We start from the raw sequence: 21,718 nt of genomic DNA, 5'->3' as shown, positions 1-21,718 counted from the left end.
TAAGTAGTTCTAAGTTCTAGGAGACTGATGACGTTAGAAGTTAAGTCCCATAGTGCTCAGAGCCATTTTTGAATTGAAAAGAGCGACATGCCGCGATCTACGGGCATACGCGTACTAGAGACACTACACAACACATATTTGCAAAGCTTATCGGATTTTCAGAGTGGTTTCCATTTCGCGACCGACTGGAGCTTACTTTCTGAACAGCCCTCGTATAATTTATTTCAGTGCCTGTGGAGCAAGTGGTTAATTATTGTGCACTTGTGTTAAGCCTACGGCAATAAACTTGTGTAGACTGTTGTTTTCTGTTAAGATCAGCACTGCCATCGGGTCAAATCAAAGATTTTTGTTTTTATTTTTGATTGATTTATAATTTTTTCGGGGGGAGGAGGGGAGGGTAAATGGTGTTTTACCGACGAAATCCACTCCCAGTTTCTCTCCCTCTGCCTTTCCAGTGTTCTGTCCTGATGGAGCATTGTGAGGCCATGTAGCGCCTGCATATTGTAAAGCAGTAAGCCGCGTTTCATCATTGTGTCATTGTAGGTTGCGTATTACATTCGTGTTGTCTGTCCGTGTTGTCTGGTAATGTCTGCTGAAGACGTTGGTGGTAGTGGAATGTCCTTGTGCTGACTTATTGACTAGTGTGTGTTGTTGTATGTTATACTGATTGTGCCTTTTGTAAGTTAATCTCATTGAGGCATAGTATTTGTATTCGATGATATATTTATATTTTATCATTAGTGTCTGATTGCGTATTCTGTGGTGCCCCCGTTAACAATGTGGGTGGGAACTCATTTCTTGGAATTTTATGTCATTGCGTTAGGTGTTAATCCTTTTGGGGAAATGAACGTGAACCTCAAGTTTGTTTTGTCTTATTCATGCGCTCTGCTATTTATGCAGCTCATATTGCTAATAACATTAAACTACAGTTGGTTAAACGCCACGCTTGCGCAGACCCCAGCCAAGCCCCAGTCCAACTGAAATCCATCACCAGGATTTTCATACCTTTCAAATAAAATTTTAATTTGAAATAAAGTATTAATTGCCTTTAACTGTCAGTTTTCTGTGTTTCTCTGCAGAGGTAGTAACTGTCCGAACCTTAACTTTCAAATGCAATATAGAGTAGTAAATAACAGAAAGAAAGATTTTACTGCTACAGACATTATTTCAAGGGTTGCCTTGCTAAAGGAGCTAATTAACATAACGTACTTTGTAGGTTATTCAGAATAAACTTTATTCTAACAAGCAGAATACAAATATGGAGTAACTTCACACTAACCCTTATATCATTGACTTTAGGGAAGCAAGTTATCACTTGGCACAATCCAAAATACTGACTGAAATGCTAAAGGGGCTAATAAGTACATCACACAAGTTTTGCGGCGTTTCTGCCTCTAGTAATCATCTTACTGTTTTGTCTTGGCACACTTCACTTTAAAAGTTTTTGTACACCTCTGACAGGTACTCCATCACGCTTTCGAGATCTCTTTTCTTCTATCTATACTATCCTTTTGCACCAGTGACCTCACTGCATGTGATCGTTTTGGAATCTTCACATCGCTGCCCTCTTTTCAGTACTCATTTCCCATCTCTCAGTTGCACCAAATGTCTATTTTTCTGAACAACACAAACGTTGGCCGCTTTAATCCACGAGGCAGAACTTCTGTTAGTGTCATTTGTAATAATGATCATACCAGATGCTTACTGAAAATCCATAATATGTCTTTCATCTGAACTACTTTAACAGGTTCCTTATTGTGACGTGTTGCTATGGTGTTCATTACATCATCAGGAAGAAAATGATTCCTCACCTTCGCTCACGCATTTCTTTAACGCTACCAGATATTCTTTTACTTTCCTTTGCTGAATTATTCATGTTGTTTTCGCTGTCCATTGAACCGCCAATAAAGACACGCAAGAATCAGGCTACAAAACGGCAGGAGCTAGCGGAAGTGTATAATCCCTATGTCCAGAACAGCGAACTCGTTTGACACATTCTACATATACCTCATTTGGCATGGACAAGCCATAGCAGTAATCTCTCGTGCCATCTACTGGTCTTCGTAGCATCGGCCATCATTGGAGACTGACCTTTCAGCATATAAAAACTATCTTCACATTACAAAATTGTTAAGTCTTTCGTGGCCACTTGTTGACAAACTGCCTATTGGATTCTGTCTCGGGTTCTTCGGCCGACGTTCATCTAATGATTTTTCTGACGTTTCGCCAGCACGAGTGGCTGGCATTGTCAAAGCTTCACCCTTCATTGCCGGTGGTGAACTGGAACCGGGCTCGCGGGCGCAGACTATATGTACCTGGCGCGCCAGGTACATATAGTCTGCGCCCGCGAGCTCGGCTCCAGTTCACCACCGGCAATGGAGGGTGAAGCTTTGATAATGCCAGCCACTCGTGCTGGCGAAACGTCAGAAAAATCATTAGTTGAACGTCGGCCGAGGAACCCGAGACAGAAGCCAATAGGCAGTTTATCTTCACATTCCATCTAACGAAGTAGAAAACCCACTTCATGCAAAACTGGCACTTAGCCCTTCAGCACGATAATCCGTCACTTTACTCAGATCTTAAAGAAATCTCAAAATAAAGCTAGAGTTGAGTTTGGGTACATATTATTAGACATTCCTTCTAAACAGAACTGATTCTGTTTGGATAGGTCATTCAAGATTCTTGCCTCGGGTTCCGTATCTTACAGGTACATCTCGTAAAAATTACTGCAGAGCGCTAACATCCTTGAGGCTCGTCTTCCGCGTTAAGGACTCACGATGGAGCCCTTCCGCTTTAGCGCTCATCTCGGCAGTGATGTCCTCTAGTGAACGGCCCTTAGTCTCTGGGATGAAGAACCACGTAAAGATGACCCCGACAAAGCAAGATATGGAGAAAAACCAAAAGGGGACGTAGGTTCCGAAGGAGTCTTCGACCAGTTGGAACAGTTTGGTGATGCCGAACGACAGCACCGACAACAGGATGCCGACGCAGGAGTTGGAGAATCCTCGGACGGACGCGGGGGTCAGCTCGTTGCTCAACACCCACAGTAATGCGCTGCCTCCCATGTCGTAGGAAATCTGAAACAAGGAAGCCGTTTGCTCTTTATATGCACGTAAGTTAATTTCTTAATGCATGATAAAATTCCAGAGCCTGTTCAGGGAAAGCTTCTGATTATTTTGGTGCTCGTGACCCGTGATCGCCGGTAACGTGTTCCAGAGTAACTGCAAATGTCTGATTTTATCTGTTTGTCACCACAATTACCTGATTTTCTGTGTAAATACCGTCATAACAATGTGAAACCATGTATAAAGCAAACACCGAAACGTCCTATACAGAACACACTGACGTGACGAATGTCAAGGTGTACCGCCTAATATTGTTCGGACTGTCTTTTGCCCGGTGTAGTACATGAACTTGACGTGGCATGGAGTCAACAAGTCGTCTGAAATCCCTGCATAGATATTGAACCATGCTGCCTCTACTGCTGTCCATAATTGCGGAAGTGTTGCGGGTGTAGGATTTCGTGCACTAACTGAGTTCTCAGTTGTGTCCCAAAAATGTTCGGTGCGTGGCCCAATCATTCCCTAGGATTGTCCACAGTATTCTTCAAATAAATCACGAACACTTGAGGTCCGATGACATGGCAAATTGTCATCTACAAAAATTCTGTCATATTTTGGGTACATGAAAACCTTGATTGGCTGCAGATGGTCTTCAAGTAGACAGACACAACCATTTTCAGTCAAGTAATCGGTCCATCAGAAACCGAGGACCACGGCCATGTCATGTAAACACAGCCCATACCATTATGGAGCCAGCACCAGCTTCCACAGTGTCTTGTTGACAATATGGATCCACTGCTTCGTGGGATCTGTTCCACACTTGAAAGCTGCCATCAGCTATTACCAACTGAAATAGGTGCTGAACTGATTAGGCCACGATTTTTCAATCGTTCTAGGGTCCAAGTGATGTGGTCACGAGCCCAGGAGAGGCGCTGCAGGCGATGTCGTGCTGTTAGCAAAGGCAATAGCCCATTAACGGCACGTTTCGCCGCACTGTCCTAACGGATATGTTCGTCGCACGTCCCACATTGATTTCTGTGGTTATTTTACGCAGTGTTACTTCTCTCCTAGCACTGACAACTCTACGTAAACGCTGATGTTCTACGTATTTGAGTGAAATCCGACGGCCACTGCGTTGCGTTGTCGATAGTGAGAGGTAATGCATGAAATTTAGCATTCACGGCTTACTTTTCACACTGTGGATCTCGGAATATTCAATTCCCTAACGATTTCCGAAATGAAATGTCCCCTATCACTTCCAGTTTAAAGTTTGTCAATTTCCGTCGTGCGGTCGTAATCACGTCGGAAACCTTTTCACTTGAATCACCTACAAATGATAGCTCCATCAATTCATTGCCCTTTCATACCCCGTTACGCGATACTACCACTGTTGGTGTATGTGCATATCACTGTCCCTTGCTTTTTGTCACCTCAGTGTATAGAGTAATGCAAAAACCCTACAGGAGAAACATATTTATCACAGTGCGTTCAACACATTCTGTCAGTGCACAGTACAGTTCATAGCAAGAGGAAGATCTCTTCCCTTGTAGGTATTGTTTAAACGTCGACCACCATGAGCATGAATGTGTGTATACTGATGCACCATTCACTGTCATACACGCTCAAGAACCTCAGGAGTTTTACTTCGACGGCTGCGAAGACCTTAGCAATCAGGTCCACGTGAATGTCCACGAGAGTCTTGTAAACCCCTCTCTTCATATACCACAGTTTGTTAATTGCAACAAAATATACACCACATATCCTTGACGTTTGCACTGTAGTACAGATATTTTCAGCATAATACAGACACTAATATATACAAGCATGTGACAAAGAAAGAAAAGATGATACGGGTTTAACGTGCCGTCGACGTCGAATTCATTAGAGACGGAGCAGTCGTTCATGTTGGAAATGGATGGAAAATTGTTGCTGCCCTTTTCAAGGTTCTTTCCCAGCATTCACCTTAACCGACTCAGGGAAATCACGGAAAATCCAGATCTGGCTGGTCGGGTGGCGATTTGAACTCCTGAATACGATTCCGGTGTCTCACCAGTACGCCATCTCGCCCGAAGGGTGTAAGAAATCAAACCAATGCAATCACTCTGAAACGAACCACTAATCGATAGAAATACCCAGGAAATATTACTGAACGACCTCCGAAATTTTTCTGGTGGAGCTCAGTTTCAACCAGTATATGATAATTTACGTTGTAATCTAGCAAAAACTGCTATCGTGAACATATAACAAGCTGAACCTGATATACATGGAAGTAATATACACTACTGCCAATTAAAATTGCTACACCAAGAAGAAATGCAAATGATAAACGGGTATTCATTGCACAAATATATTATACTAGAATTGGCATGTGATTACATTTTCACGCAATTTGGGTGCATAGATCCTGAGAAATCAGTACCTAGAACAACCACCTCCGGCCGTAATAACGGCCTTGATACGCCTGGCCATTGAGTCAAACAGAGCTTGGATGGCGTATACGGGTACAGCTGCCCATGCAGCTTCAACACGATACCACAGTTCATCAACAGTAGTGATTGGCGTATTGTGATGAGCCAGGTGCTCGGCCACCACTGACCACACGTTTTCAATTGGTGAGAGATCTGGAGAATGTGCTGGCCAGGGCAGCTGTCGAACATTTTCTGTATCCAGAAAGGCCCATACAGGACCTACCACATGCGGTCGCGCATTATCCTACTGAAATGTAGGGTTTCGCAGGGATCGAATGAAGGGTAGAGCCACGGGTCGTAACACATTTGAAATGTAACGTCCACTGTTCAAAGTGCCGTCAATGTCAACAAGAGGTGACCGAGACGTGGAACCAACGGCACCTCTTACCATCACGCCGGGTGATACGCCAGTATGGCGATGACGAATACACGCTTCCAATGTGCGTTCACCGCGATGTCACCAAACACGGATGTGACCATTATGATGCTGTAAACAGAGCCTGGATTCATCGGAAAAAATGACGTTTTGCCATTCGTGCACCCAGGTTCGTCGTTGAGTACACCATCCCAGTCGCACCTGTCTTTGATGCAGCGTCAAGGGTAACCGCAGCCATGGTCTCCGAGCTGATAGTCCATGCTGCTGCAAACGTCGTCGAACTGTTCGTGCAGATGGTTGTTGTCTTGCAAACGTCCCCATCTGTTGACTCAGGGATCGAGACGTGGCTACACGATCCGTTACAGCCATGAAGATGCCTGTCATCTCCACTGCTAGTGATACGAGGCCGTTGGGATCTATCACGGCATTCCGTATTCCCCTCCTGAACCCACCTATTCCATATTCTGCCAACAGTCATTGGATCTCGACCAACGCGAGCAGCAATGTTACGATTCGATAAACCGCAATCGCGAGAGGCTACAATCCGACCTTTATCAAAGTCGGAAACATGATGGTACTCATTTCTCCTCGAGGCATCACAACAACGTTTCACCAGCCAACGGCGACCAACTGCTTTTTGTGTATGAGAAATCGGTTGGAAACTTTCCTCATGTCAACACGTTGTAGGTGTCGCCACCGGCGCCAACCTTGTGTGAATGCCCTGAAAAGCTAATCATTTGTATTTCACAGCATCTTCTTCCTGTCGGTTAAATTTCGCGTCTGTAGCACGTCATCTTCGTGGTGTAGCAATTTTAATGACCAGTAGTGTAGTTCCTGCAGGCCCCTGTTTATTTCATAATGCGACATCAAATTATTTTGGATTGTCTTTATATTTGACAATGCCGAGAGGGCAGAACTGTGGTCTGTTAGACATGCTTGTCTTGTAAAAACAATACGTCTAGTCGACATATCTTAAAATATTCAGGAAGATTAACGAGATTGCTTATTAAGTGTTCAGAAAGATTTTCCTTCTGATATGAAATTGCAAGGCCATCTGCAAACTAGAATGTCCGGGAGGTCTGCCGTGTAGAGACTGGGAAACACCAGAGCTATAACAGAACCTTGAAGGTGGACAGCACCGAGTACTCATCCACCCTTCTTTTCTCCTTGCGGTACTTTAAACTGCCGACTGCTCAAAGTGTTGCTTAAGAGGTTACCTACAGACTTACAAGGTACTACTCCGAGATATTTCGATATTAGGCCCACGTGTCACACCGTATCATAACCTCCCAATAGATCAACGAGAACCTCCCCAGCTGGTAGCCAAATTCCATGTGAGTGGTCAAGGAGGGAACTTACCCACAACAGTTTCTACCAGCTATAAGCCCAGCATGTTCAAGTGACACGACACAATTGATTTGCTCTTTTGTTCGGTCTAAGTTCATTCCTTTCAAGAGTTCGTATTCACATATAAATAGCGATACTAGGTGGATGTGTTGCGCAGCTCTTACTTCTTTGCCTGGTTTGTCGATAGCAATAACTGTAGCTGTCTTAAATGTTGCTGTGTGAAGAATTTCGACGTAAAGGAAAACTAGTTACTTTCACTTTGTGAGACCGCTGTGCAACAAAAACCATGTGAACCTGCTGCTTATCTAAATTTCGTAAGGGTATGGGCTGTATCCTGTACAATGATCGTAAATGGAATAGAAAATTCTGGGTTAGATTGAAGAGATTTCCTAACCCCAGCAAGTTCTTTCTTTGTTTGCCAAACATTTGTTTTATTTGCTTGAACCATGGAAACTCTCACTCGGTGACTAGTGATTGTGTCGCATGAGACTGTTAAGTTCCTCGCGTTCTGGTCAGTCGCTTCTTCCCGGTTCCGAATCATTATCCAAGCTTCTATATTGGAATGTGTGAATTCGAGATCCCTGGTTTCTTTGTGCTATTTTTCCCTCCTCTGTTTATTCAAAGAACTTTGTTCATTCAAAGAACTCATCTAATTCGTAGTGGTTTCTTGTTCTCTACTTTACTAAAATTTGTTATATAGCTGGTTAACCTCTTTGTTACAATCAGTAATGTGCTCTTTACCGCCCTCTCTACGGTTTTCAGAATTTATCTCAATCCGATTTTTGGATGTTTCAGCGGGATACAGGAGCGATGGCAGTGGAAGAATATGTGGGCCCTAGGAGGTAAGAATGGGTCGACGTTGGTTTCTGGGAAAGTCATGAAGGACCATTCTTATGATCGTTCCTGTATTGCGTTCAATATATATTCCGTGTGAATGTTCACCTTACACTGACGATAAGAGTTTTGACGGTGCTTTGTTTTAATTGCTACGGAATCCATCAATACTTATTTAGTAAATTCTGAGTAGGTTTTCAGCAATAAAGAAGATGGACGTAGCCTTAAACACTAAAACTTTGTGTGAGGTGAATATCGTCTCCAATAATACATAATCTTCATAGTCACTTTGTGAGCGCACCATTAATTCAGAATATTTTTCAGGACAGATTAAATTATGCCGTTGGTAGTTCTTTATAAAAGAGAGGTGATTCTACAAATGTCAGTAACTACCGCCCAGTGTTACTGCTTACATCATTTTCTAAAATATTTGAGTAGGTAATGTCCTGCAGGGTTGTCACACAAGTTAAAGGTGCAGTAATGTGATAGATAGCCGACTTCAGATTAAATTTCTAAATGGCCACGCTACATCTACATCTACATCTACATTTACATCCATACTCCGCAAGCCACCTGACGGTGTGTGGCGGAGGGTACCTTGAGTACCTCTATCGGTTCTCCCTTCTATTCCAGTCTCGTATTGTTCGTGGAAAGAAGGATTGTCGGTATGCCTCTGTGTGGGCTCTAATCTCTCTGATTTTATCCTCATGGTCTCTTCGCGAGATATACGTAGGAGGGAGCAATATACTGCTTGACTCTTCGGTGAAGGTATGTTCTCGAAACTTTGACAAAAGCCGGTACCGAGCTACTGAGCGTCTCTCCTGCAGAGTCTTCCACTGGAGTTTATCTATCATCTCCGTAACGCTTTCGCGATTACTAAATGATCCTGTAACGAAGCGCGCTGCTCTCCGTTGGATCTTCTCTATATCTTCTATCAACCCTATCTGGTACGGATCCCACACTGCTGAGCAGTATTCAAGCAGTGGACGAACAAGCGTACTGTAACCTACTTCCTTTGTTTTCGGATTGCATTTCCTTAGGATTCTTCCAATGAATCTCAGTCTGGCATCTGCTTTACCGACGATCAACATTATATGATCATTCCATTTTAAATCACTCCTAATGCGTACTCCCAGATAATTTATGGTATTAACTGCTTCCAGTTGCTGACCTGCTATTTTGTAGCTAAATGATAAAGGATCTATCTTTCTGTGTATTCGCAGCACATTACACTTGTCTACATTGAGATTCAATTGCCATTCCCTGCACCATGTGTCAATTCGCTGCAGATCCTCCTGCATTTCAGTGCAATTTTCCATTGTTACAACCTCTCGATACACCACAGCATCATCCGCAAAAAGCCTCAGTGAACTTCCGATGTCATCAACAAGGTCATTTATGTATATTGTGAATAGCAACGGTCCTATGACACTCCCCTGCGGCACGCCTGAAATCACTCTTACTTCGGAAGACTTCTCTCCATTGAGAATGACATGCTGCGTTCTGTTATCTAGGAACTCCTCAATCCAATCACACAATTGATCTGATAGTCCATATGCTCTTACTTTGTTCATTAAAGACTGTGGGGAACTGTATCGCACGCCTTGCGGAAGTCAAGAAACACGGCATCTACCTGTGAAACCGTGTCTATGGCCCTCTGAGTCTCGTGGACGAATAGCGCGAGCTGGGTTTCGCATGACCGTCTTTTTCGAAACCCATGCTGATTCCTACAGAGTAGATTTCTTGTCTCCAGAAAAGTCATTATATTCGAACACAATACGTGTTCCAAAATTCTACAACTGATCGACGTTAGAGATATAGGTCTATAGTTCTGCACATCTGCTCGACGTCCCTTCTAGAGACCTACGGTACACCGCTGCAAGAAGGGGGCAAGTAACTTCGCGTACTCTGTGTAAAATTGAACTGGTATCCCATCAGGTCCAGAGGCCTTTCCTCTTTTGAGCGATTTTAATTGTTTCTCTACCCCTCTGTCGTCTATTTCGATATCTACCATTTTGTCATCTGTGCGACAATCTAGAGAAGGAACTACAGTGCAATCTTCCTCTGTGAAACAACTTTGGAAAAAGACATTTAGTATTTCGGCCTTTGGTCTGTCATCCTCTGTTTCAGTACCATTTTGGTCACAGAGTGTCTGGACATTTTGTTTTGACCCACCTACCGCTTTGACATAAGACCAAAATTTCTTAGGATTTTCTGCCAAGTCAGTACATAGAACTTTACTTTCGAATTCATTGAACGCCTCTCGCATAGCCCTCCTCACACTACATTTCGCTTCGCGTAATTTTTGTTTGTCTGCAAGGCTTTGGCTATGTTTATGTTTGCTGTGAAGTTCCCTTTGCTTCCGCAGCAGTTTTCTAACTCGGTTGTTGTACCACGGTGGCTCTTTTCCATCTCTTACGATCTTGCTTGGCACATACTCATGTAACGCATTATGTACGACGGTTTTGAACTTTGTCCACTGATCCTCAACACTATCTGTACTTGAGACAAAACTTTTGTGTTGAGCCAACAGGTACTCTGAAATCAGTTTTTGTCACTTTTTCTAAACAGAAAAATCTTCCTACCCTTTTTAATATTCCTATATAGGGCTGAAATCATCGATGCCGTAACCGCTTTATGATTGCTGATTCCCTGTTCTGCGTTAACTTTTTCAAATAGTTCGGGTCTGTTTGTCACCAGAAGGTCTAATATGTTATCGCCACGAGTCGGTTCTCTGTTTAACTGCTCAAGGTAGTTTTCAGATAAAGCACTTAAAAAAATTTCACTGGATTCTTTGTCCCTGCCACCCGTTATGAACGTCTGAGTCTCCCAGTCTATATCCGGCAAATTAAAATCTCCACACAGAACTATAACATGGTGGGGAAATCTACTCGAAATATTTTCCAAATTATCCTTCAGGTGCTCAGCCACAACAGCTGCTGAGCCAGGGGGCCTATAGAGACATCCAATTACCATGTCTGAGCCTGCTTTAACCGTGACCTTCACCCAAATCATTTCACATTTCTGATCTCCGTCAATTTCCTTCGATACTATTGCACATCTTATCGCTATAAACAAGCCTCCCCCTTCACTGTCCAGCCTGTCTCTGCGGTATACATTCCAATCTGAGTTTAGGATTTCATTACTGTTTACGTCTGGTTTCAGCCAACTTTCCGTCCCTAGTACTATATGGGCGTTGTGACCGTTTATTAATGAGAACAGTTCTGGGACCTTTCTGTAGACGCTCCTGCAGTTTACTATTAGCACATTAATATTGTTATGCCCTGTTGCATTTTGCCTACTCCTACCTTGCCGCGTCTCAGGAGGCGTCTTGTTGGGCCTAGGGAGGGAAGTATCTAACCTAAAAAAAAACCATGTGCATTCCACACGTACTCCGCTACCCTTGTAGCCGCTTCCGGTGTGTAGTGCACGCCTGACCTGTTCAGGGGGACCCTACATTTCTCCACCCGATAGCGGAGGTCGAGAAATTTGCACCCCAGATCTCCGCAGAATCGTCTGAGCCTCTGGTTTAAGCCTTCCACTCGACTCCAAATCAGAGGACCGCGATCGGTTCTGGGAACGATACTACAAATAGTTAGCTCTGATTTCACCCCGCGAACGAGGCTTTCCGCCTTCATCAATTCCGCCAACCGCCTGTACGAACTGAGGATGACCTCTGAACCCAGACGGCAGGAGTCATTGGTGCCGACATGAGCAACAATTTGCAGTCGGGTGCACCCAGTGCTCTCTATCGCCGCCGGTAGGGCCTCCTCCACATCTCGGATGAGAACCCCCGGCAAGCAGACAGAGTGAACACTGGCCTTCTTCCCCGACCTTCCCGCTATTTCCCTAAGGGGCTCCATCACCCGCCTAACGTTGGAGCTCCCAATTACTAATAAACCCCTCCCCCCGTGTGCCTGCTCGGACCTTGCTGAAGGAGCAGCCACATGTCCACTCACAGGCAGAGCGGGCGATGCCACACGGCCAGCCTCCACATTGACCCTCCGCCTCGTGCGCCGCGAACGCCGCTGAACCCGCCACTCTCCTTGGGGAGAGGGTGGTCCAACCGCGCCCAGTACACGCGAAGATGTCTCGACAGCAGGGACAGTGGGTGAAGCATGTAACACCTGGGGTGTACCTTGCGACGCACCAGACTCCCCACTGCCGCTACACTCCGAGGCAGCAGCCAGAAGACGGCTGACCGCGGCCATCAACACGCTCAGCTGTTCGCGAACAGTGGCCAGCTCCTCCTGCGTCCGTACTGAGGTACATATTTGTACATTTACTTAGCATATAATGAAATGTTTAAATGATAAAATATCATCACTTGGGAAGGCATTTCATAACGTCAGTTATAATTTCGATTAGATAAATTCAGATTTTATGGAATATGTAGTTCAGAACATGCCTGGTTTCTTTCTTGGTGAAGTAATAGAATGCAAAAGCTACCCTCGTCTGCTTGAGAAATACGAAGAAGAGACGTCACTTCATCAGTGTGAGGATGAAATACGGTGGGAAGTCCATGCGATAGATGATTGGCGTACTACTGTTCTGACTTTGCATTCATGATCTGTCATTTTGTTGAAATCAGACGGCATTATCTGTTGCGTTTTCAGGTCATACAAGCATAGTTGTGACGCCGAGCAATGAGACAACAACAGAGAAAATTTTGGGTTTGCACAAATAGACTAAATTTAACTTTGAAAAAATACAGATCATCCAATTCTGCAGCGTCAGAGCCATTACACTTCCTATTGATCAGTACATACACAACAAATAATACGCAAAGTAAAAATCTCCTGGTTATTAGCTGTACAAATTGAAGATAACTTAATTTGGGAAAAATATATAGTAGAGCAGCAAAAGTTCAGGTTTGGCTACTTTTTCTTTACGAATAATTTCCAATGTTGGGAATATATATGTAGTAAGTCAATATATTTTGCATACATTCATGCAATGCCTTATAGGGTGAATATTTGAGGAAACTCCTCACTTTGACGAAAAGTGTTCGTTACACAAAAGAAAGTAATTACAATTACTTGGGAATATTAACCACTGCCTCACTGTACATGAACTCACTTATAAAATTTGTTACCAAATATTCAACTTCATTTGTTACTAATGGAGATACCCCAGGCACAACACGAGAAGGAAAACTGATCTGCATTACCCTTTATGCATCTAGCTTTGGCACATAAAGGGGTGAAATGTGCAACTACAAGACTCCTAGACATTTAATTCCCATGGGTAGTTAGTTAGTTCTATGTTCCACAGATTAATCACAAGGTAACCATTATGATGCGGAACATGTCAAGTGCATAAGAAATCCACACGTGAATATTTTTTATTACCTACCCCATATCCTTAAATGGCACAAAATGCATATATTATACCAACAGATTTATTTATTCTTATTCCAGAATTCGTACATGTTATAGAAGGATTTGTCAAGGAGATATTATTTGAATTTATTTTGAAAACTGTTATGGCTGTCTATCAGACATTTTATTTCATCTAATAATTTATCGAAAAATTTTAGAACAGCATATTCTACCATTTTGGCATTTCTTTGCCAAAGATAGGTTAAGTAGAGGATAGTGTAAAGCTTTCTTTCTTCTGGTATTGTAATCATGAATGTCACTGTTGTTTTAAGCTGGTCCATGTTGTTGAGAACAAATTTAATCACTAAATAAATCTACTGTGAGGCTGTTGTAAGAATTCTTAACCTTTTAAAGAGATGCGTTCAAGAGGTGCGATTATGAGCCCCATACATTTTATAACCACTTTCTTTGAGCAGTGAATACTTTTTCCCTAAGTGTTGAGTTACCCCAAAATGTTATACCATATGACATAAGAGAGTGAAAGTATACAAAATATGTTAACTTGCTAACTTCTACATCCTCGATTGCTAAAGTTGCTGAACCTAGTAGCTTTAGGAGATTCAAAATATAAATTTTCCAATTAAGATTCTCATATATATGTACACCCAAAAACTTAGGATGCTCTACGGTGGCTACTGGCTTCTGTTGATGTGTTATATTTATTGACGGAACTGTACTCCTTGCAATAGAAAATTGGATGTACTGTGTTTTTTTAAAGTTCAGGGCAAGCTGATCCGCAGAAAACCCATAAATAACTTTTCCAAAGACATTATTTCTATCATTTTCTATTGGGATTTCTTTTACTGGATTAGTAACTTGTATCATCAGCATACAGTGTCAGTGTAGCTTCTTCTTTCAGATAAGAAGAGAGGTCATTCACATATACTGAGAACAGAAGGGCACTCATGATCGAACCCTGTGGAACACCTAACTTAATTTCATCCCAGTTAAATAAAGTGAGAAACTTCCTTAAATCACTCAAACCATATAAAGAAGCTTTTTGATTCCTGTTCTGTCGGTAAGACTTAAACCACTCATATTCTGTTCCATTATACCATAGGATTGTAATGTCTATATCATAATTTCATGGTTCACACAGTCAAACACTTCAGATAAGTTACACAAAATTCCTGTTGGTGACATTTTACTATTTGAAGACTCTATTACGTAGGCAGTGAAGTTGTATGTTGCTGTTTCAGTGGAACAGCATTTTTGAAATTCAAACTGTGATTTATTAAGTATCCCATTACTGCTGAGATGGCCAACCACTCTTGAGTGCGTTACTTTCTCGACAATTTTTGAAAATGTTGTAAACGAGGATACTGACTGGTATTTATTGACATCTTTGGTGTCCCCTTTTTTGTAGAGAGGATTGACAATAGCATATTTTAACCTGTTTGGGCAAATATCTTCAGTTAGTGCTGCATTGCAGATGTAACTCAGAACATCAGCTTTAACTGCTCCACATTGGTTTAACATCTTGTTGGGGATGTCATTTACTCCAACAGAACATTTATTTTTCAAAGATTTAATGATTTTCCTTATTGCACAAGAGATTGTTAGATGACAAATAATCTGATTAGGATTTCTCAAATCTGACTCTTCCATGTACTGCTTTGCTTTTTCTTTTGAAATTTTCTCACTAATTTTTTCACCTACACTTAAGAAATGGTTGTTAAATATATTAGCTACTTGTGTGCTCTTGGTGAAGATGGTCTCATTCTCTTTGACTACCTACCCAAGTAGTTACTTTTCCTGTCTCTCTCTTCGTACAACCTTCTATACTAATATGATTTTGTTACCCAAGTTGTTAATTTCATCTCTAATATACAAATTTTTGTTTTTCTGACAACTTTTCTCAGTATGTTATAATAAATTTTATAGTGTAAAATTACTTCTGGGTCTTTACTAATTCTTACTGCCTCATACAATTTTCTTTTCCTTTCTGAAGGCACTTTAGTACCTGTAGTTGTCCAAGGTTTCTTTGAAAACTGTTTGGCATTACATTTAGTAATTTTCATTTTAGTAACTTTGTAACTTTTTATCAAGAAATATGTTGCATTTATCATTGGCATTTGGCTCATTATATGCATCTCCCCATTTAACATTTCTTAAGCTTTCTCTGAAGTGCTATGCAGATACTGGGTTGACAAGCCTTACACTTTTACTTAATGGTTTTTGCTCCAACTGTACACCCTGATAAGTTTTTCAACTTAATCAGTTGTGCATCATAGTCTGATAATCCATTTATCACAGCGAAAGTATATGTTAGTTTTACGTCCTCTTGCTGCACAAATAAATTATCTATTAGAGTGCTACTGTCTTGAGCGATACGTGATGGGATATTGATCACTGATTCTAATTTATATATCATTAATAACACTTCTAGTTCACTTTTACTATCAGAACTGCTTAGAAAGTTCACATTGAAATCGCCACAGATTATTAACTTCTTCTTTTCGTCTGACGGATTGCATAATAGGGAATCAAGCTTTTTTAAGGAAGCTCCCTATCTCCCAATGGGGACCCAGATACTGTTGCTAATATCAACACTGCATTAGCTAACTGTAGTTCACATTCACAAACTTCAAAGCGTTTATCCACTGGAAATTTGCTTAATTCTACAGTTTTGTATTTATACCCTCTGAAGCAGGCCAAGCGCTGTATCATGTGTGAGATACAGAGGTGAGCAAGAGTGCCGGGACTTACCCCAGTTCACTGCTAGTAGCGCTACGTCACCTTAGCGCGTCTGTGCGTAACACATAAGTATTGCACCACAATTAAGTATGAAATTAAAAATCAAAATTTATGTTTAAAACTCTGTTAAATTACAGTTCAGTGTTATAATGTTCCAAATACAGAGTCTTTATGTTCTAGACTTTAGAGTTTACGTAAAAATGCCATTTTAAGAGAAAAATAAGTGGCCCTAAATAATGATGCTAGGAAGCCAGAATTTGGTCAGAATGTGCAGGTAGACCTCATAAATAAGTGGTGCAGATCTACAAAACCATAAAACAAAAATTACCACAGGATTCACCGTTTTTAGGAAAAATGAAAAGCACTAAACAATGAACTTAGAAACATGAATATTTGTTTTATGCTTCAGTTCACCCCTAAAATAATAACTGAGAGACCACGTTAAGCTACCTCTTATACTTTTTGAATTATTAAGTAGAAACAAATTTTGTAACTAAAATGTAACCAATTGTTGTAGATTAAGTACCTGTGATTTCAATGATAGAGAATGTTGGTTAAAGTGGATGATACAACATACCATGAGATAGAGCTATACCAAATTTGGCAGTTTTAGTATTAATAACAGCTGAGATAAGAACTAGTAAAGATATGGTTCAGAGGTAACGATCTACCGGTAGTTCCACTATAAAAATTCTACAAGGCAAAGTTTTCATTCTACCAAGCTGAAACGTTTTCGGTGATTTAAAACAACTTAACTGAATACAAATACAAATTGAGAGGTTTCTTCAGTAATTTGTAGCCATATTATTAAAGTTTACGTGCCCGAGAAGGCGGTCGTTTGGAGGCTGCTTCTGTATGCAGTTGTTCCCTCGGCCGTCCGCCCCGGCACCTATATAAATGCATCCCGAGAGGCAGTAGTAAGATTCACTTCGCATTCAGCTACTGCAAGATCAACGTCTGCCAAACGTCGGATCGACCTCTGCCTCGGATGACGTCAGGGCCGAGCTGTGACAAATTGGGTATTTTGCGATAAAAACGTATAGTGGACTCGAGAGGACTGTAGACCGGCCTGGATCGCTTAGAATTCGCCAGAGTAACTGTTAGTATGCTGTCCGAGTGAATTACCAATTCCGCGTGGCAAGTGGTGACTTTATTTTCACTTTTATGGCGAGCTTTAATTTTGAACATTTATTGCAAACTTTCATTGAGTAATTTTAGTCAAGACGAAAGACAATCTGGTAGAAATGTACCGTACAGGTCGCCACTGAACTGCTAAATGTGCTGTCAGAATAGAAAGACACGCTTTCAGTTGAAAATAGTGAATTTCCAAGTGTCGTATGTGAGAAACTTTACGCAATACAATTTTATTTAATATCATAGTCCCGATCCCGCAAAGAAATAGGAGAATACAAACTTTTCTTTCAGTGGGCTGGACCAGAATGTGGCCATGCAGACTTCGCTTTCTGGCTGACCACAAAATTAGTTGCCAGGCTCGCGTGAGAAAAACGGTGAACAAACAAATGATTAACTTTTACCCGCCGCCTCACAACTTGTTTTGTTTAAGCGCCAAATCCTCCTTTATCCATGTTAGATTTGCAAGTGTAAGACGCTAAATTATACCCATTTATACTGACGCTTTCCATTCCCACAGTTACATGGTGTTCAGATAGACACAGTACATCAATGTCATTCTTATTTTTGAGGTCATCTAAACACACTAACAGCTCATCTATTTTATTTTTAAAATTTTGAGACAAATAGCAGATATATTTTCAGATGTAGTTTAAAGAAGTTTCGCTTTAACAACTCTTTCTATACTGTAGACGAATATTTGAATAGAAATAATGAGCCATTTATACCAAAAGAAAACCTTTAAAGGACCGACAGCTTACTATATACATATTTTTCACTCTTAGAGAGTGTCCTATTTTGTTATGTTATCACGTTAAACATCGTTACCTTCATGGTGAATTAGATTTCCGGAACATGTAACTAACTACATCCTCATCCACAGTTATTTATTGTCATTGCACTGTATAACCCAATAAAATTTCGAGTAAAATATAGATTTTAATCAATGATATGCGCAAATAGATACGTATCAATAGATAAGGCCCTAATGTTTTTACCTCATGCACATTGTCTCGAGAACAAATTCAGAATTGCTTCAATTTCCCAGCTCCTACAGAAGTTGTAAGAGGTTTACCTTCATTATAACGAAATGTAGGAACTGCAAAATATTTTTATGCTAGAGTACACAGCGGGTGAAATGTCTTGAAACCAAATCCTTTTTCTACATGAGGCTGTTAGTTGTTTGACTAAATCACTTTATGTCATTGATAATTAGGTGATTAAGCTTCCTAGTGCAACATCAAGCAGTAACAAAAGCTGCGAGTGACTCCAAACATACACAAAAAAACGTACCCATAGCATAAGACTATATCTATCAACTGTACCATTCTTAGTTTTGTTCTTCTGTTTCGGAGCACCTTACCTATGACATGCATCAATAGATACTTTTTTGCATGCTTCTTTCAGATATGACAGAAAAAATGACAGAAGTAATAGCGCAGTAAAATTTTCTGACGAGAAAGAAGTGTTCATCCATGACACACCGTTAAAAAAATTAAAAATTTAAAGAAAAGTTACAAACGTTTGGCAAAGTCCAAATGCTATTAACATGAAATCGGTTACATTTTTTTTAAAAACTGAATTGGAAGTAATCATATACTCGTAAGTTATAGAGTTAAATAGACAAGCAGGAATCTGGAACCGTAGATCACGGAAATTTATCCCATGAACCATGGAGTTTGTCGAGGTAGGGTGGCTTGCATGCCTCAATGATACAGACAGTCTTATCGTAGGTGCAAACACAATGAGTGTTTGTTGAGAGACCAGACAAATATTTGGTTTCTGAAAAGGGCCAGCAGTCTTTTCAGTAGTTGTAGGGACAAGAGTCTGGATGACTGATATGGCTTGTAACATCACGAACATAGTCTTGCTGTGATGATACTGTGAAAGGCTGAAAGCAAAGGAAAATTACAGTCGTTATGTTTTCCGAGGGCATGCAGCTATACTGTATGGTTAATTAATGAAGAAAGCATCCCCCTGGGTAAAATGTTATTGAGGTAATTTTGGATCTCTGGGTGATGACTGTTTAGAAGGTTGTCCTCAAGGAAAACAAAAATTGTACGCTATGGGTGTGAATGCAGAATGGTTCAAAAGGCTCTGAGCACAATGGGACTTCACATCTGAGGTCATCAGTCTCCTAGACTTAGAGCAACTTAAACCTAACTAACTTAAGGACATCACACACATCCATGCCCGAGGCAGGATTCGAACCTGCGACTGTATAGGTCGCGCGGTTCCAGACTGAAGGGCCTAGAACCGCTCGGCCACAACGGCCGGCGAACGTAGAATGTTTGGTCTCTTAATTGAGTGGGTTGGCAAGATAATTTTGGAAGGGAAATTGGTAAAGTGAAGTTATTTATGTGGGAGTTAGTGAAGTGAAGCATGAGCACCATAAGGTTTGGTTATATGAAGATAGGATTATGAATACAAAATCAACAAAGGATAACGCAGGAGGGGGTCTAATAATGAATTACAAAGTAGGAAAGCAGTTAAATTTGAAAGAACCTGAGGAATTAACTACAACCATGTGATAGAAAGAAAATAACAAGTGAATGAAAAATGAATTGGGAGATATTACACGGCGAGAAGCATTCGACAGAGCTCTGATGGACCTAAGTCGAAACAAGGACTCTGGAGAAGACATTATTCTCCTAGAAATATTGAGTTACTTGGGAGAATCGGCTATGACAAAAGTATTCCACCTGATGTACAAGATAAGGGGGAATAAGAATATGGGAACCACAAAAACAGAAAACATCGCCAAGCTAATATGGTGTAGGAAAACTGTCGGCATTCAAAACAAGGTCCATTCATTTCTGAATGGATAAATCCAGGTCTTATAAGGTTTTCAAGAGAATCTTATACCATTTTTCCCGAAAAATAATTGCAACAAATTCACATGACGACGATGCTGGAGGTGGAGAACGATCACGCACCCTTATCCCCAAAGTGTATCACAAAATTTCAATAATACTGAGATCTAATGACTGAGATGGCCACGAGAGATGCCATGATTCGTCCTCGTACTCACAAAACCAGTACTGGACGCTTTGAGCTGAATGAAAAGGATAAGCGGGGTGAGGGGGGGGGGGGAGGGGGGGGGGGGAGAATGGCTGAATAGCTGTCGCCGGCCGCGGTGGCCGAGAGGTTCTAGGCGCCTCAGTTGGGAACCGCGCAACTCCTGCGGTCGCAGGTTCGAATCCTCCCTCGGGCATGGATATGTGCAATGTCCTTAGGTTAGTTAGGTTTAAGTTGTAAGTTCTAGGGGACTGATGACCTCAGCAGTTAAGTCCCATAGTGCTCAGAGCCATTTGAACAATTTGAAGGTCTGTCGTCTTGGAACACAGCTTCACCGTTGGAGAACAAATATTGTACCATAGTACGGACGTGAACAGCCAAAATGATCACATGGTCCTTGGCAGTAACATGACTTTGCAGCCTCTTGGAATACCATGATATGGCTACCCAAATCATCATCGAACCTCCATCATGGTTCACTCTCGGAATATAAACTTAGCCAGAAGTTAGAAACAATGTGACATCAGATTGATCACATCAAATGGCATTCTTCCATTGTTCGACAGTTAAGGTTTTATAGTTTCGGCACCACGGTATCCTATTACGAACGTTTGATTTATTTATGAGTCGTTTTGGAATTCCATCTTTTCCTACAATTATGGGGCTAACGTCATGTTGTTTTGGTGCTGACGAAGTTCACGAAGGCGACATTAAGTTTTGCAGTGACTTTTGCAGCTGTTATTCTCTTATTTTTCGACACAATCATTTCCAAGGTACGTTCGTGACCATCACTCAACACACACTTTCTTCCGCGTTCTGACTTAGTAGAAGAGATTTTCCCGCTCTCCTTGTTCAGGGTGTAAATCTTCGGTGTAGTGCCTCTTGAAATACTAAACGCTTCGGTTACCTTGGTTACGTATGCACCAACCATACGAGCACCAACAATTTGATCACCTTCGAATGCACTGAGCTCCGACATAATGTACACACAACTAGACGGAAAACTGTTTTAACCGTGACTGAAACTTGCAACATATTTAGAACATCGTGCAAATGCAGTCACTGGTCAAATGCAACAGCAAAAACTGCAGGTTTGGGAGGCATTTGAATTTATGGTTAAACATGCATTTCCAGCTGTATTTCCATATATCTGTCCACATTCTCTAGAAGACGCAGGTAATCCATCCTCCGTTTTCAAGAAAAATGCAATAATCCCAAATCAAAAGAAGGTACGTTCCGACTGGTTTGAATATAACAGAGCTATCAGTTAATAAAGCCATGCTTGCGAAATACTGGCACAAGTTATTTATAGAACAATAGAAAAACAGATATAAACCTACCTCGGGGAAGATCAGTTTGGATTTCGAAGAAAGGAAGGCACATGCGAGACACTCCAGGCCCTAA

The 21,718-nt window shown here is 41.3% G+C and overlaps 1 protein-coding gene across 1 annotated transcript in view; it reads right to left on the bottom strand.

The window, feature by feature from the left end:
• Window positions 1-2,723: 2,723 nt before the first annotated feature.
• Window positions 2,724-21,718, bottom strand: part of LOC126481934 (facilitated trehalose transporter Tret1-like) — an 88,702-nt gene continuing 69,707 nt past the window's right edge. Inside the window, exon 5 of the mRNA XM_050105894.1 lies at window positions 2,724-3,077. Within this exon, the coding sequence (XP_049961851.1) occupies window positions 2,724-3,077 (354 nt within the window). The remainder of the gene's footprint in view (window positions 3,078-21,718) is intronic.

Source organism: Schistocerca serialis, chromosome 5 (assembly GCF_023864345.2).
Source record: "Schistocerca serialis cubense isolate TAMUIC-IGC-003099 chromosome 5, iqSchSeri2.2, whole genome shotgun sequence".
Taxonomy (NCBI): Eukaryota; Metazoa; Arthropoda; class Insecta; order Orthoptera; family Acrididae; genus Schistocerca; species Schistocerca serialis.
The sequence above is the reverse complement of the archived record's forward strand: the minus strand, read 5'-3'. Positions and strand labels throughout refer to the sequence as shown.